This window comes from Sesamum indicum, linkage group LG6 (genome assembly GCF_000512975.1).
Source record: "Sesamum indicum cultivar Zhongzhi No. 13 linkage group LG6, S_indicum_v1.0, whole genome shotgun sequence".
In the NCBI taxonomy this organism is placed as follows: Eukaryota; Viridiplantae; Streptophyta; class Magnoliopsida; order Lamiales; family Pedaliaceae; genus Sesamum; species Sesamum indicum.
Window position 1 is genome coordinate 4,719,995 of NC_026150.1, and position 15,575 is coordinate 4,735,569.

The window sequence follows — 15,575 nt, forward strand, 5'->3', positions numbered from 1 at the left end:
TGTTTCTAAGTTTCGTTTCTGATGGATTTGTATCACTTCTCTGTTGACAGTTGCACTTATGCTTCTTTGCTTGTTTTTGTGCATGTAATTGAAATACTGAATACAGTTTGAAAGCGTCGAAATATAAAAGCAAACTGCAAATGAACTCTACTTTTATGCCACGTGTTTGCATATTTTTTGGATTGTAAAATTTATATATTTCCGTGCTTCTGAAAATTTGTTCTGCGCAATTTTAGTCATTATTGGAGATGAAAAAGGAAGCTCCACTAGTATCCTGATACTTTGCGTCGTCCGCGTAATTACTCTAACAAAATATAAACAGGACGTAGAACAAGTTCTCTGTACCTGGACTGGTGAGCAGAGAAAAATGGGAAGAAGAAATGCATTCGGTGGCGCTTAATTGACTAAAAATAAGTGCATGAAACAATTACCTAGCAAAAGTTAATGCCAATGGTCAACTGGACCTGAGAGTGTAATCACAGGTGAAAACCAGCTGCAGATTTGCTAGTCCCTGAAATCCGTTTCTTGGTCTGTTCTCTTTATAGACTTCGAGTTTACTGGATGATATCCGTCTCTCAGTTCCACAAGCCTTGGAGATCATGATTATTATGAACTTGCTTTTTGGCATAAAATATAGCCAGATTTGCTTCCATGACTTTTTTGTCCTTTTGATTGAACTGCTCTTACAGCTGAAATATCTCCTCCAATGGGGATAGGCTAGATTAGCTTTTGCATATCATATCTGATGAATGCTATTGGCTGCAAGTTTTGTGTTCATTTGTTCACACAGCTAATTGAAAATCACCGTAGCTTGCCTGACAGTTTTTGCTTGTCTTTCAGGCTACAGTAGAGCAGCAGAAGTTCCATGGACGTGGTAATATTAAATCTTCTCGTAAACCCTATCCAGCACATCATCGCACTGGCCCCAAGCATGGTCCAAATGCTGTACCTCCATTTCCTGTACGCTCACCCTATTATGCACCACCAGTTCCACCATTTTTTCATTCTATGGTTCACATGCCCCCCATTTCTGCCCCTGGTTATGCTTACCCATACCCCCCTAGACCTTTTCCTAGAGTTGATACTCAATTTGTCAAGTCTGGTAGTGATGCTTCTTTGCCAACTTTTGTACCTCCAGCCAATGGGGTCTTTCATTCTTCCCCATCCCCTGATTCTAGTGCTCATGATTCCAATTCTGTTGGAAGAAGGCCTGATGCGAAGGAACAAGTTGGCCAACGGAATCCTTCCTGGAATAATCAACGACCACTTGCTATTAACAACAATTTCCATATCCAACAAACTATGGGTCCAAGATCTTTCATAAGACCTCCATATTATGGTCCCACAGGCTTCATTGATGGACCAAACGTCTCAGGTATTTCAATATTACATATGCAGCTCTATTAGTAAATGAAACAAGTATTATTTGCATAAAAAAAGTTTCTGTATGATTAACCTCTCACCTGTGCTCCACTTTCCCTCAGCCTTATCTTTTTTCTTCTTTGAGGATTTGCATGTTCATTGCCTAACAAGGTCATCTATGATACAGGTCCTCCAGGAACTTTCTACTATTTCCCCGGTGCTGTCAGAATACCCTACTCACCCGTTTTAGTTCCATATACTTTAGGCCCTGGAGTTCTGATACCACACTCAACAATAGCCTTGAGGGCTAACATTGTCAAGCAAATTGAATATTATTTCAGGTGAAGTGTTTAGAACAATCTCATGCCTGTCAAAAGTTTCAGCTTTATTTTAGTGAAAATGGAACTCAAGATTTTCTTTTTGTTTGGAAAAAGAAGAGTTGTACTTGTACAATTGATACGTGATTGATTTCAGTCCTAGCGACGAGGTAAAAACAGTATTAATCACCTTTTTGCTGTACACAGAAATATAATGTAAGTTGAAAACCTAGTTAAGGATTCAACTAAATTCTTTATCGTTAAACTTTGATATTAATCTGCTTGATGAAGGGGAAGATTTTCTCATTTATCTCTTGGAATCTATTTAAAATTGTTTCATTTTTGAAGGAATAGTGCTTGTTTATAATGATTAGTTGTAGCAATGGTTGTTATCTGTGTCCTTTAAATTTTATGATTCTCTGTCTGGAACTGTTCATGCATAAAATCGTGCAAGTACTAAAGCAGCTTCATGTTAAAAGTACAGATATGACAGCTATGACATGCTACTGTTTATAGAAATTTCTGAAGTAGCAGATCTTAATATTAAAGAAACCTCGTTTTCAAGTAAGAGATAACAACTAAGCATTGGACTTTACTACTTTGGCAGTGACGAGAATCTACAGAATGATCCATACTTGATTTCCTTGATGGACAAACAAGGTTGGGTTCCGATATCATTCATCGCTGACTTTAAAAGGGTAATGCTCTAACAGATACTTTGTCTTTTTAATAGGTTTGCTGGGTAATATCACCTGACACTTATGACTTTGTCTTTTTCCATGAGGCTGAGAATGGTACATGCACCATCTTGGAGGAAAACAAACTTTTTTTTAATCTCTTGATGTGGGGTTGGGGGGTGAATAATTGTAGTTTTACATCTGCTGTATTTAATTCCTTCTCTCTTATGTTTGATTTGCTTCCTTAAAACTCCGTCTTTTCATTTATTACAATTATGATGCTAATTGTTATCTGAAAATATTGGTTTTCAGGTTAAAAGAATGAATGCAGATATTCCATTTATTCTGGAGGCATTGCAGGCATCAGAGACTATTGAAGTACAGGTTAATAATTTGTGTCTCTTGCGAATCTCACGAGCAATTTTATAGTTTCTTGACATTGACCTGTAAACTTCTCTTGAAAGCCTTTTGTTTCTAGTTTATCATGGTCATAATATTTTCCTTAATCCGCTTTTGAATTTCAACTATTGTAGGGTGAGAATATAAGGAGACGCAATGAGTGGTCAAAGTGGATTGCAGCTTCTGTCAATAGTAAATCTTCTGCTCTGATATCAGATGCAGTGAAGAATGATAATCTCAATGATAATAATAAGGACCCGGAAGGAACAAAGGAGTTTTCTTCGCCAAATGGATGCTCTGCGGATCACCTGCCAGCGGGTGAAGATTGTATAAAAGAAACTTTTAGTGAAGATATTGAGGAAAACAAGGATAAGGTTCTTTCTGGTGGTGAAACTGAAAAATGTGCTTCTGCAAATAGTAATTCAAGCACTGGATTTGATTTTCAGCCGAATAATAGGAATAATAGCAATGAACTTAAGAATGGCTTAGACTCCCCAGCTATCTCACAAGAAGCTGATTCTGAGAAGTCGAGTAATCATAAAAACTGTGTGAACATAAAAATGCAGCTTCTTTCAAACCCAAATGTGCAGAGTCCAGATGACTCATCTAATGATTTCTCAAGCACATTCCTACTTGATGAAGAGCTGGAGCTGGAGCAGAGGACAGTAGGGAATGGTCATTCTTCAATTGGGGAAAGGTATTGTGGACTTTCTCGATGCTTGATATTAAAAGTTTATTCTGTTCTATTCTGTTCTTTCTTCTGCAGGGATACCTAAATCCTTAGCAACTGGTTAACAAGGACAAGAATTCTAGGATCAATCAGTAAACCTGAATCCTATTGTTATTTACCTTGCTTTCTAAGTGACATTGTTGCCTCATGGAGTTGCATTTAATATGATGGACCCCCATGCCTTTGTTTTCTGTCCCCTGCGGAATTCCTTATGGAACATTTGATTATTGAGTTGTTTCAGATCGGGCATTCACTTAGGTGGAGCCTATACACCCTTGATGTTCTTTTGTTGATTTATGTCATATACTAAACGAGTATGACCCTGCTTATGTATTTATTGGCTCCATTCTATTTGGATACGAACAGCAAAAACTTCAGCATAATGTTTTAGAATCCTCACTCTGTACTATTTTTTGGTAACTTAAACAACATAAATTTATATCATTGACAGAGCTCTGGTACCAATCGCCTTGTACTTGTTGATGAGAAAGATGATAGTTACTGATTTCATGTCTACCTTTAACCTAGTTTCTACAGATTGTTGTTGTTTATCTTGTGTCTATTATACTGATAATCTATGTTAGATTAATATTGCTCTGAAGTACAAGTCCTTTTTATTTTACTTTTTTATTTTCGTTTCTTCCCTTGTATCCACACTCTTTGCCTGGGTGCTTGTTGCTCTACTTTCTATATTGAGTCATGGACGAATACAACCTCTTATACTTTGTCAGTCCTGTTCCAGGGTACCAATGTAAGCCTCATTTCTTGTGTTCTCCATTCCTATTGTGATAGACTGGAACGATAGGATGGTTCATCCATGAGGTTAGGGCATAGCAACAACTTGTAGGAACAGAGTAATATAGAGCAATGAATCTTTAGTATTTTGTGTATACCACTCTGACTTCAGTGGGAGTGTAATGGGAAGTTTCATTGAATTATAGAGACCTCATGTTCTACTTTTCTGGAAAGTTTTGGAAGAAGGCACAAGAACTATTTTTCAACAATAATTGGAATAAATCCACAACATGCAATGAACATTCAGTTATGTCTTGAATATGAGGTTTTGTCCTGGGTATATCTTTCCATATTAGATTTGTAGAATAAATCATTTCCTTTAAGTGTCTTCTTTATACATGACTATAAGGGAAGCTGTTGTCTTCGATATTCTGTCATTGTTACCTTTTGTGACATCCTTCTGCACAGGAAATGTGTATAATCAGTCATAACCCAGCGAATTGTTTTTCACATGAGACATCTTGCTTTGTTGAAGATATTAGTTCTCAACATAATAGCACTATCCTCTGCTGCATGTATTAAACTGCACATGTGCTTTATTGTCAGTTTATTTTATTCACTTTCTTATAGTTGCACCTCCTTTTTGCTGATCAAGGGTTTTAGTAATTATCTTTTCTTATCAGGGTTGACGATGAAGATGTTGAGATCGTGGTTAATGATCAAGCAGTTGAGAGACTTGTAATTGTCACTCAGGTGAGGTCATGAGCTGCTTGCTTACCTATGTGACATGCTGCAACCCTACTTGTTTAAGTTGTTCTCAAACAGCAATGTGTTGCTGATCATTGTGGTGGTGTTCTCATTATCCTCTGTGAAAATGCAATTTTGTGATGTTATACACATCTTCCAGACCATATTTGAGTTCCCCGCAAATGAAAGAAGATATATGTAATAATGAAATAGATTCTTATGTATGTAAAAATATATGAAAAGACAGATCCAACTTTCTATCTAGTTTGCTGTAGTGGATATTATTTCTTTCTTCCATGACCCATGCACTGAGCCAAACCTGCAGATTTTGTTGAATTTGATTTGTTTGCAAATTTATGAAAACTACTTTTTCACTAGGTCAGCTGAGAAATTGAACTGAAGACATCAACAGTTTGGTTGTTATAAAGTAATGACTACACCTATTGTATTCTACAGAGTAGTCGAACAAGTGAAGGAGTTAGTGAAGAATCAAAAACCCTATCCAGTGAGCTTGCTTCTGCTATAAGTGAAGGACTCTACTTTTATGAGCAGGTTGTCAGATCATTTTCTCAATTTCAGTTTTGTTGTACTAAAAGCAGACACCATAGCTTTTAAATGTCTTCAATTTGCAGGAATTAAACTCAGAAAGATCTCATCGCATACATAATAAGCCAATATATGAAAGCGAGGAAGAGAACTCCAGATATTCTGCTAATGATGCTTCTGCATTGTGTTCGAGGGATGTTGATTACTCTAGTGGAGGAAACAGCTGTGAAGGGCCTGGAAATTCTAATGTCAGAAGGAAGCAAAAGAAAGGCAGCTCCAAGCCACAATCCATTCATAAGCAGCGACTATTCCATGGAAACTTTAGAATTCATGGAAGTGGACGAAACTCTCTTGGCGTAATATCTGAAAGTCCACCTAGTGATGCTGTTGGCTTTTTCTTTGGTTCCCCACCTCCAGATAGCCATGGGTGAGCACCAAAATTGTTTTTGCTGTTAAGACAGAAATTGCAAGCCCCAAGTGACTGGCCTAATTAGTTACAGGGGCAGGAACCATAAGATAGCTGTTGCTTTTGCTTATGGTCTAAGGGAGCATCTGAGTGTTGGTTCAAAGAAGTGAAAACTTTTCGCTAGGGCTTATTGTCTAATTTTAATTTTTCATGGAATTTTGCAGGCTGAGACCTTCAAAGTTGAGTACTTCTCCTCATAGCAATCTCTCAGGAAGTAGTTCACCAGTTGGATCAATGCCAAAACCTTTTCCACCATTTCAGCATCCAAGCCATAAACTACTAGAAGAAAATGGTTTCAAACAGCAGATGTAAGCAGATCTAATTAGCGACACCTTTTCATGAGTGGCAGTTAACATGTCCAGACACAAAGGACATATTAATTAGTTAGCATGCTTGCATTCATCTTAGCCTGAATATTTGGAGATGTCTTACATCCTCAGGTACAAGAAGTATCACAAGCGTTGCCTTAGCGAACGAAAGAAACTGGGCGTTGGTTGCAGTGAGGTATCTTTTAAATTATTGATGAATGGCATATCTTGAAAAAAAATGAGCATTGGATTTTTCTGGATGTTCTTACAATTTTGTCCTATCAATTGTTCATTATTCTGATGATTTATCTTGCACTGTGCATCTATAGTTTGTTAGATGTGATGTACACAAAGAGTTTGGCTCTTTTTCTGCTGACCTTCGGGCAATTCTGTTACTGATATAGGTGTACCATCTCCTATGTCATGCAAGTTAATGATGTTGATAGAATGTGAATCTCTATGCTTGCAGGAGATGAATACGCTGTACAGGTTTTGGTCATATTTCTTGAGAAGTATGTTCATTCCGTCCATGTACAATGAATTCAAGAAGTATGCTCTGGAAGACGCTGCTGCTAGCTATAATTATGGGATAGAGTGCCTATTCAGGTTTTTTAGGTAGGATTTGTGTGTGTTGATTCTCTCATATTTTCCTGGTTCTCTGATTCTCTTTCAATATAATAAACGCTTACGGATGTTCTCCATTTTGGATCATTCATCAGTACTTTCTTTTTTGCCCCAGTTATGGCTTGGAGAAGGAGTTCAGGGGGGAGCTTTATGAGGACTTTGAACAGCTGACATTTGACTTCTATAAGAAAGGGAACCTTTATGGCTTGGAAAAGTACTGGTAATTGCTTATCCTTCTTTTGACTTCTCATCATCCGTTGTCACTAACAAGGCAAACTTGCAATGTGAGACTTGACAGACCAGGTTTTACAGTTGTCTTGATATTTAAATCTTAACACATTGTAGAAAATTGAAATTTTGTGTGGGTGAGACTTTAGAGGATGGCGTGCATACCGTAATGGGGTTTGATTCATTGGGGTAAAAGTGGGTATAATTTCAAGTGTCATGTCAAGCAACTTGGAGCTGGACCTGTAGGTACAAGAATAAAATTCAACATGTACATGTGCCATGTGTCATTCATTTGAGAATTGTTTCTCTCGCATTTGGATAACAAATCCCTTTTGACAAGGATGTAAGGTGGTTCTATTATGTGTCACTACCATAATTAGAACCATTTGTTTTCACTCTCACCCTACTGTGAATCTGTTCTCAACTCTTACAATTGTAAGCCGTTTGACTGCTTCATTCAAAAGGGGCCGATTGTTTCTAATGGATTGAGATTCTGCGCCATTCTCTTGTTCCAAAAAATGTGTTCATGTTCTCTATTTGGTAAGGGGAAAGAAATACAGCTTTTATTTTGAGTTAGTCATAAGTTTTATGGTGTGACGAATTGTAATGTATTGGATGGTGTTCTTGCAATATAATATCCTGTTTTCTGCATATTCCTTCCTTCATCCAGTCCATTCTTTCCCTTGGCAGGGCATTTCACCATTTTCGGGAGGCTCGGGACCATAAAGAACCACTAAGGAAACATCCAGAATTGGATAGACTGCTCAGGGGAGAATATCGGACTTTGGATGACTTCAATAGAGTCAAAGCTAGGGATGCTGCTGTGCATTAAACCAGCCAAGCGGATGATGTGGCTTCACTGCAGTTGCAATCAACTGACAATCTCAAATTTTGGCAAGAGAATTCTAACTATACCATAGAGCAAGGTGAAATTGGTGCCCCAACTTTTGGCGTGGGAACTGAGGATGAATTTTGTATATAGGATAGCTAGCCCGCTAGACTTTGTTGATGCCAGAGCGGTTTTTACTGCCTCTCTAGTGTCTCATTTTTGAGGTCCTTGAATGGTCTGGCGGGGCATTTGCTTCTGCAGATCGATATTTTTACTTGTATAGAATTAAACAATTGGGAAAACCATTAAAAAAATAAGTATAACATTGATTTTCTAAGCATTCAGCGACTACATTAGTTTTGGAAATAATGCGGCCGCTTTTGATATTTGTATAGTAAATGTCAGCTGTTTCCACAGTATTTTACCAGGAGTAGAAGGTGATGGTAACCTTTCTCAAAATATTCGTAAACAGACATGGAGAGAAGCCCACTAGAAAAACATTTATGCTAAAGCTCTTTGGATTTTGGTTGAAAAACCATATAAATGACATTTTGCTTCATTTCAGCAATGCAGCGGACACCCCAGGAAAAACCGAGAAAAAATCGTTTTAGCTTGTCTCAGATGCTTCTAATATTTGAAAAGCTTCCGGTCGATTTAAAAACTTGTGTTATTCGTGGTTGTGGTTTAAGATTCAAGAGAAGCCCATGTTAAGTTTCGAAGATTTACCTGTCATATGCCACTACATTTCTTTGTCTACTTGGCCTGCTAGAAAGTTGGATAAATAATTTATTGCAATCCCATCTGACCCACCAAGCCGTGTTAATATTAACATTGCAATATTAACTATAACCCTATTGTTGGGCTTATTCTCAGAAATGCTGTAGTGAACCCATCAAATCTTGTATATGATGTTGTCCACGGAAAATGCGTTAATTTTTGGAAAGCACCACCGAATCTTACGCTCACTGCTATTATTCTAACTATCATCACATTTCTTGACTACACCAATAAACTAAATATATATTAATTTTATTCTCTCACAATCAAATTTTAATCATGCACTAATTAATCCTATCACACAATCGCCAGTTTGCATGTCGCAACAATTGCTAGGTAAAGCCGAACTGGCCAATCACTCACACTCTTAGCTTTATCTAAACGTTTTGAACTTAGTGGAATAATGGATACTTTCAATAAACTTCATCAAAGACCCTCTCCACTTTTTTTCTACTATTTATATGCAATGCAATCCCAGTTTTACCAGGAAAACGAGAGTACTGAACCATGCAGAGGTACAAACTCTAATCCATCTCCCCTGCCCTAACATTAGTTCTACCCCATTTGCAGGTCATCAACTTGTTTTCTGATTAGTCAAAAACCATAATTCCCAATCTAAGCTTAGAGTACCAAAGTTCCTCAAAATGCACCCCGAGGTCCAGAACCCACAAAGTCGGTATCAATACGAGGAGGGACTAGAAAAAAATCTACTAGAGAAGTGATGCAGAGAATCACAATCGACGACCAGCAAACACATGTTCAATTTATAATTTTTTTCCCTGGATAACGGCAACAGCTACTATCCAGATAGCAAATCAAAACAAATATTGCCAGATTCTAATCATTTGCTTCAAAAGGCAAAGCACCATAAAGGAACTTTCTTCACAATGTCCAAGTCACTAAATGATTACCACCGGATCGTTCTCTGCTAAATGGACAATTACCTCCAATGGAACAAAACATTCCAGCAAGCTCTTCTGGCGTTTGACTTCCAATCAGGTAGGCAGCCTCTACAAAAGCCGACCCCCCAAATATAGAAAGCTAGCAATAAACTTAACACTAGATTTTAAAACATCAGTGACTAATAGAGCATGGGGGCATCAAAAGACATGGGGCAGAAGGAGAAAAGTTTAACCCTGGCTCTGCCCCCTATAGCCATTGAACTCAAAGCACAAAGTAGGAAAAGGTGACTAAATTGTGAAGAAATCAAGCAAAAGTCATTCAAAAATCCCAATTTTAACAAACTCAGACCAAGTACTGAAGTTAATGAAGAAAGTGTTTCTACCACCAGGATAGAGAATCCTTGGCTTTTTGCTGAGTACGGAAATATTTACGGTTTGAGCATACTGTCAGGATTCAAATGCTAAGTAACGACTGAATAAAATCTGCTGATTCAAATAAGTGAATGAATATGTTTCTTAAAGTGAAAAAGGTTTTAGCTTAATGCATGTTGATGCAACCAAAAAGGACTGTTTAAAATATCAAGGATAATGACAAATAACATATGGTAAAGACGACGTAGAGGCATTGACATGTTATGAGCTCTCCTGCACTATAAGAGTTCCTGCAAAGAGCTGTTGCAAGATCAAACTATCATGTATGTTAGTCAACAATCAAGCCACTGAAGATGCTCATCTGTGAACAGTCAAAGAACAACTGAAAAAATTGTTCGGATTCAGCCTTTGGATAAGGTGCATGCAATATCGAGAGAAGACAAAAGGTTATGGAGGAAATCCAAACATGGACCTGACCCAAATCAGAAGAACATGACAGAGCTCAACACTACATTAAAGGTAAAAATTCAGAACAAAGAAAGTAGAAGAAAATCCTCAAGTGAATGCTAAAGTTGGAAGTAGAGAAATACACTTAATTGACACCGTTTCAAATCCTGGAGAGACAGAAGTAGGAAAAATATAAACCGCAGTTCTCAATCCTTTCAAAAAGTTGTTATTGGACCAAAATACGATCATTTTAGAAAATATTCGACAGACATAAGTAGTAATCGAATAGAAAAGCAATACATATTTTAGATTCTAGTCTTAGGCAAATCGTAACTTTTTGCTACATGGAAAGACTTCATTTGCATGATTGCCCGAACTTGAGAAGAATCACCAGAGTCCAAAACTAAAAGTTTGATGCATTTATGAAGAATCTGCACAATGAATACGTAAATTATAAAAAGTCTAATTTGGAAAGCAAACCAATTTTCATTCGTAAGAAACAAATAAACTGGAACCAAGATTCATAAAGTTTAACCAAAAAACTAAAATAGAAGCACTCCCTGCTTTTCAAGCAAATAACTTCTACTAAATAGGACAAGCTGAACATGATAAATCATGAAAGCACGCATGTAATAGCTGCAGTAACATGTTGAGTCAGGTCAAGATGAACTGTTAAGAAACCTACAGATGGATGAGACTAGCAAATTGATATCATACAGCTAGAGAGTAAATAAAGTTTATTAATTATTATATTAGCACAAACCAACAAAAGCATGTGGATGCTTCATAGCTTCTTAGATGCAACTCAGGGTGGGAGCTTCACCTTTAAGTTACCTTATTTATATGCTGTAGGTTGCCTTTATTTTTGGCCTTTGGCAGGATACTGGAAGGAGGTGCACAATAACTACTCAAGCATGACTCTTACTAATTATATAAGGCCCCATACATATCCATATCTTTGATAAACATACGGTCTTAAAGTTGTTGGTTAGTCTTCCTAATCTCTTCCTTCTCTTATATGCAGGAATTTGGTCTATTCTACCAGAGTCATGATCTATTTGGAAGTTCCCATCTCTGTCCTTTTAAATTCTATTACTATGAATTCAAAGGGCCCTTCCTTGGATGAATAAATACGACTGTTACTCTTAGTGACACAAATGATTACTAGAGAAGTGTGTAAGCCCCATAGTCCCCTATTACTAACATGCATGTGTCTATGGGCCTGTTGTTGTATGTTATGCAGACGCTTATTTACAAGTTTGGGGAGGATTTTGTTCATCCAGCACTTCAACTCTCCTCCTGAATTAAATCCCTACAAATTTCAACAACATAGAGAATGAATACGTATGAGGATGTGGCTATGTGTGAAGATGTGGCATACTGGCCAATCACAGGCTAATGATGTATTCAAACCAGTGCTCATTAGTTATGAGCATAGAGTTGCCTTATATCTTCCTCATGGAAACCTTTAAGCCTGGAATAATCCCTGCCTCAGGTTTTAACTATTTGATTAGATCGAAATTGCAGACATCTCTTTCTCCACATCTGCACATAGTCCATTAGCTTAATAAGTTATTCTTATACATAAATAAACAAATTTCTTTCTCATTGTTCATGATACACCAATAAACCAACTCACCAGAGACCACAATTCATGTACCACAACTAGCAAATGGAAGCAAGGCCCACACCTCCTATTCAATATTAAAATCATCCTTACATGAAGTGGATATATTTAAGGAGAATAAGAAGAAATGATCCAGAAACACAACATCTAGGATGAAGACCTCATCATAACAGGCCATAAAGAACTAGGGACCACCAACCACAGCTCATGAAACCTAGCATTAGGAAAATACATAGCACTAGCTATTCACGCCCTGAATGTTAAAAGAGGATTGAATTTTTAGAGCAGCAACAAACTGCAATAACCCTAATTATGTAACATAATATCCACCACTCCTCATAAATAATATTACTGGAATTGAGTCATTTACGCATTACACCTACAGCCTTCTTCAATAGTTAACTAAATCAAGATGGTACGGCATTTAATTTTAGCAACAAAATCATTAATCAACTAATAGCTGTTAGGGATGCAACATAGGCCATTGTTTTGTAATTTGACGTACTAATGAAATGGACACACCTCTGAGAAAAACGCAATTAGTAAGTTCAATGTGTGTCAATTAACCAGTTAATAACTTCCATTATGTGATTCTTCATAATAAATTAGTTAATAGAATAACAAAAGAATAACATGCAATAGGGTGATTGCCTAACGAATAGTGCTAGTGAGACCTAAATGTTAAGAGTTGAATTAGTGTGTTCTTGCTATGACTTTATATCAAATAGCACCTATGAGTAAATTACTTCATAGGAATACAAAGCCACCTGCTAACATCTCTAGTAAGCAAGACAAAAAAATTCAAATGCTCTGAGTCCCAATAGTTTGGCACTATCAGTTCTATATTCAGTCTAACTGTGGAATGCAGTTAGTAGTCATTCCATGCAAATCTCTCCAAACATCATTTGTCAAAAATCGGAATATTAGGGAGCATCACAGGTAATGATTCTAGAAACTCTAAAAGAATATATATATATATATATATATATATATATATTATCAGTAACAACAATCACATACCTCCACTTACCTAGTGACCATGTCCCATGTAGGGTGCACCACCCTGATGTGGCCTTACAGCACCCTGACCCATCTGTGGCTGGCCACCATAACCTCCCTGCATCCCAGGTTGACCTCCATAGCCACCAGCACCACCCTGGCCTCCGTAACCTGCATTATTCATCATGGGTGGTACTCCCTGTGGGTTCACACCTGCTCCGATCCCTCCTAGCAAATTGCCAATACCCAAGCCAGCTCCCTGAGTGGCCAACAAAGCTGCCACAGCCTGTCCTATAGCCGCAGGGGCAACTGCTGGATTAAACCCCACGGAAGGAACAGCTGGTCCTGCACTTGGTGCCATCAAGTGTCCACCAGTGTGCCCCACACCACTACTTCCGGCATATCTCCCTTTCTTAGCCGGATGATGATAATACCCCTGGTTACCCTGATGATGATGCTGATGCTGATGCTGCTGTTGCTGAGACTGACCATGCTGCTGGTTGAAGTAACCTTTACTGTGCTTGGGGCCATCTATTGCTTTCTGGCAGTGCAGAATCTGACCCTCAAAATTCTTGTGCGGCTCTTCCAGTGCCTTCTTGGCACTCTCAAGACTCTTGTACACAAACAAACAGAAACCTCTAGGTTTCCCCGTCTGTTTATCCAAACCCAGAGGGCCTTCCTCAATCTCCCCAAATTTGGAGAAGAACTCCAAAAGTTTCTTTGGATCAAGCTCAGCTGACACATTGCTAACATATATCTTCCTCTGTGTGTACTCAGACACAGGTGGTGCAGAAACAGTAGCCACTGCAGCAGGGGCAGGAGTCTGAACAGGCCCAGCAGAAGCCAGCTGGCATGAAGTCATCCGACCTTCAATCATCTTCTGAGGCTGCTTCAGTGCTCGACGCGCCCCATCGCGGTGCTTAAACAGAATGAAACCATAACCCTTTGATTTCCCAGAATTTTTGTCTCTGACAACCTTACAATCCTCAATCTCTCCGTACTTCCCAAACACAGAAGTAATCGTGTCTGCATTCGCCTCCCAGCCTAGCCCATGAACGAAAATCTTGCAGTGTGCAGGGTCCGCATCAGCCAATTTGTGCACATTCTCCAGAATATCAGGGTGTTTCAAAACTGCTTCTTTGATTAGAAGCGTTAGCTGGTCTTTAGAAAAGGGTTCCAGGAGCTTCTCCAGCGGCTCTTCCTCTAATTCATCTCCGACTTCCTCGTTCTGCCCTTCAGCTCCATCACCATTCTCTGAAGCCGCGTTCTCAGACGGCTTCTCTGTAATTTTACCCTCTTCTTCGTTCTTCTCCAGGTCGGTGGCAACCGCGCCCTCCGTCTGCTCCTCTACTTCGTCTCCTTCTCCCTCTCCCTGTCGCTCTTCTTCCTCCTCTTCTTCTTCAACCACTTCTCCTCCCATCTCTTGGTCTTCTTCCAGGGTCTGCGGGGCTTCCTCGGGTTGAGGTTGCTCCGGTTCTGGTGCGGGCTCTGGCACCGGCTCGGGCTCAGGTTCACTAGGCTGTGCGAGCTCGGGCTCCTGAGGAGCTTCAGCAACGCGAGATTTCCTCTTTCTGGCCATGGTGATTGAAAAAATACAGAGATTGGGGTTTTGTTTGGTGGAGGTGGAGGCTAGGGTTTGAGGAGAATGGGGAAATGATATTTTGAGGGCTGCTCACTGAGACGAACCCGCATTTTATATGTAGTCGAGAAGTACCCCCCCCACAGAACCCCCCCCCCCCCCCCAACCACCACCCCACCTGTTTTCATTTTCAGAAAAACAACAATTTATTATATTATCATAATTTCATTAATTAAATATTCATATGAGTCTAGAAAAATATTATTATTTTTAAGTGATTTATACAATTTACAAACAAATATTGCTCGCAATCATCTTTAAAGTAATATGTAAAGCTCCATTTGTATGAAAATTTTAATTTTAATCAGAGATTCAAAAAAATATTTTAAATAACTCTATATTAAAATTCTAAAAAAATAATTTCAAATTACTAACACGTTAACCATATCTTCAATTTCTTTTTAGTTAACATAATTTCACTTATTATTTATATGTTATATTAACTGACTGCTTTACTTTTAATTTAAATTCTTTATTTATTAAATATGTTTCTATATCCTAATTAAAAATATTTTTATTAGTTATAATAAAATATGATATTTAATGTGTAAAAGTGCAAAAATATATCGAGAATTATATAATTATTCATGACATGATGGGCAAACTTTTTGTCCAATCAATTAATTTAAGGTGGTAAGTGTTATATTTAGTAGTTTAAGGGATGATAAATGTTATTTCAACAATAGTTACGAGCGGTGAAGTGTATTTAACCCTTTTCCGAATGTTATTACCTGAAAGTCCTCATATTCCTTCTCAATTATAATCAAATGCAGCGTAATATTTTAAAATAGGGTAGAATGTAAATATAATATCTATACTTTATTATTAAAAGAGAACATTCTTT

General features: G+C 38.0%; 2 protein-coding genes across 3 annotated transcripts in view; one reads left to right on the forward strand and one right to left on the reverse strand.

Annotated features, from left to right (window-relative positions):
- LOC105163732 (la-related protein 1A) overlaps nt 1-8,319 on the forward strand; it is a 9,038-nt gene extending 719 nt beyond the window's left edge. The window contains exons 2-14 of the mRNA XM_011082176.2: nt 841-1,375; nt 1,550-1,703; nt 2,287-2,377; nt 2,669-2,740; nt 2,890-3,452; nt 4,904-4,973; nt 5,424-5,519; nt 5,600-5,940; nt 6,144-6,287; nt 6,420-6,483; nt 6,757-6,902; nt 7,027-7,131; nt 7,830-8,319. Coding sequence (XP_011080478.1) covers nt 841-1,375; nt 1,550-1,703; nt 2,287-2,377; nt 2,669-2,740; nt 2,890-3,452; nt 4,904-4,973; nt 5,424-5,519; nt 5,600-5,940; nt 6,144-6,287; nt 6,420-6,483; nt 6,757-6,902; nt 7,027-7,131; nt 7,830-7,971 — 2,523 coding nt within the window. The 3' untranslated portion in view covers nt 7,972-8,319. The remainder of the gene's footprint in view (nt 1-840; nt 1,376-1,549; nt 1,704-2,286; nt 2,378-2,668; nt 2,741-2,889; nt 3,453-4,903; nt 4,974-5,423; nt 5,520-5,599; nt 5,941-6,143; nt 6,288-6,419; nt 6,484-6,756; nt 6,903-7,026; nt 7,132-7,829) is intronic.
- Nucleotides 10,557-14,768, reverse strand: LOC105163733 (UBP1-associated protein 2A-like). 2 transcript variants are annotated; one of them, XM_011082177.2, is made up of 2 exons: nt 13,124-14,768; nt 10,557-10,897 (listed from the first exon to the last, which is right to left on the reverse strand). In XM_011082177.2, the coding sequence occupies exon 1, from the start codon at nt 14,669-14,671 to the stop codon at nt 13,124-13,126; it is 1,548 nt and encodes a 515-aa protein (XP_011080479.1). In that variant the 5' UTR covers nt 14,672-14,768; the 3' UTR covers nt 10,557-10,897. The 2 variants fall into 2 exon arrangements, with proteins under 2 accessions (XP_011080479.1, XP_011080482.1); XM_011082180.2 differs by having other exon boundaries at nt 13,114-14,768.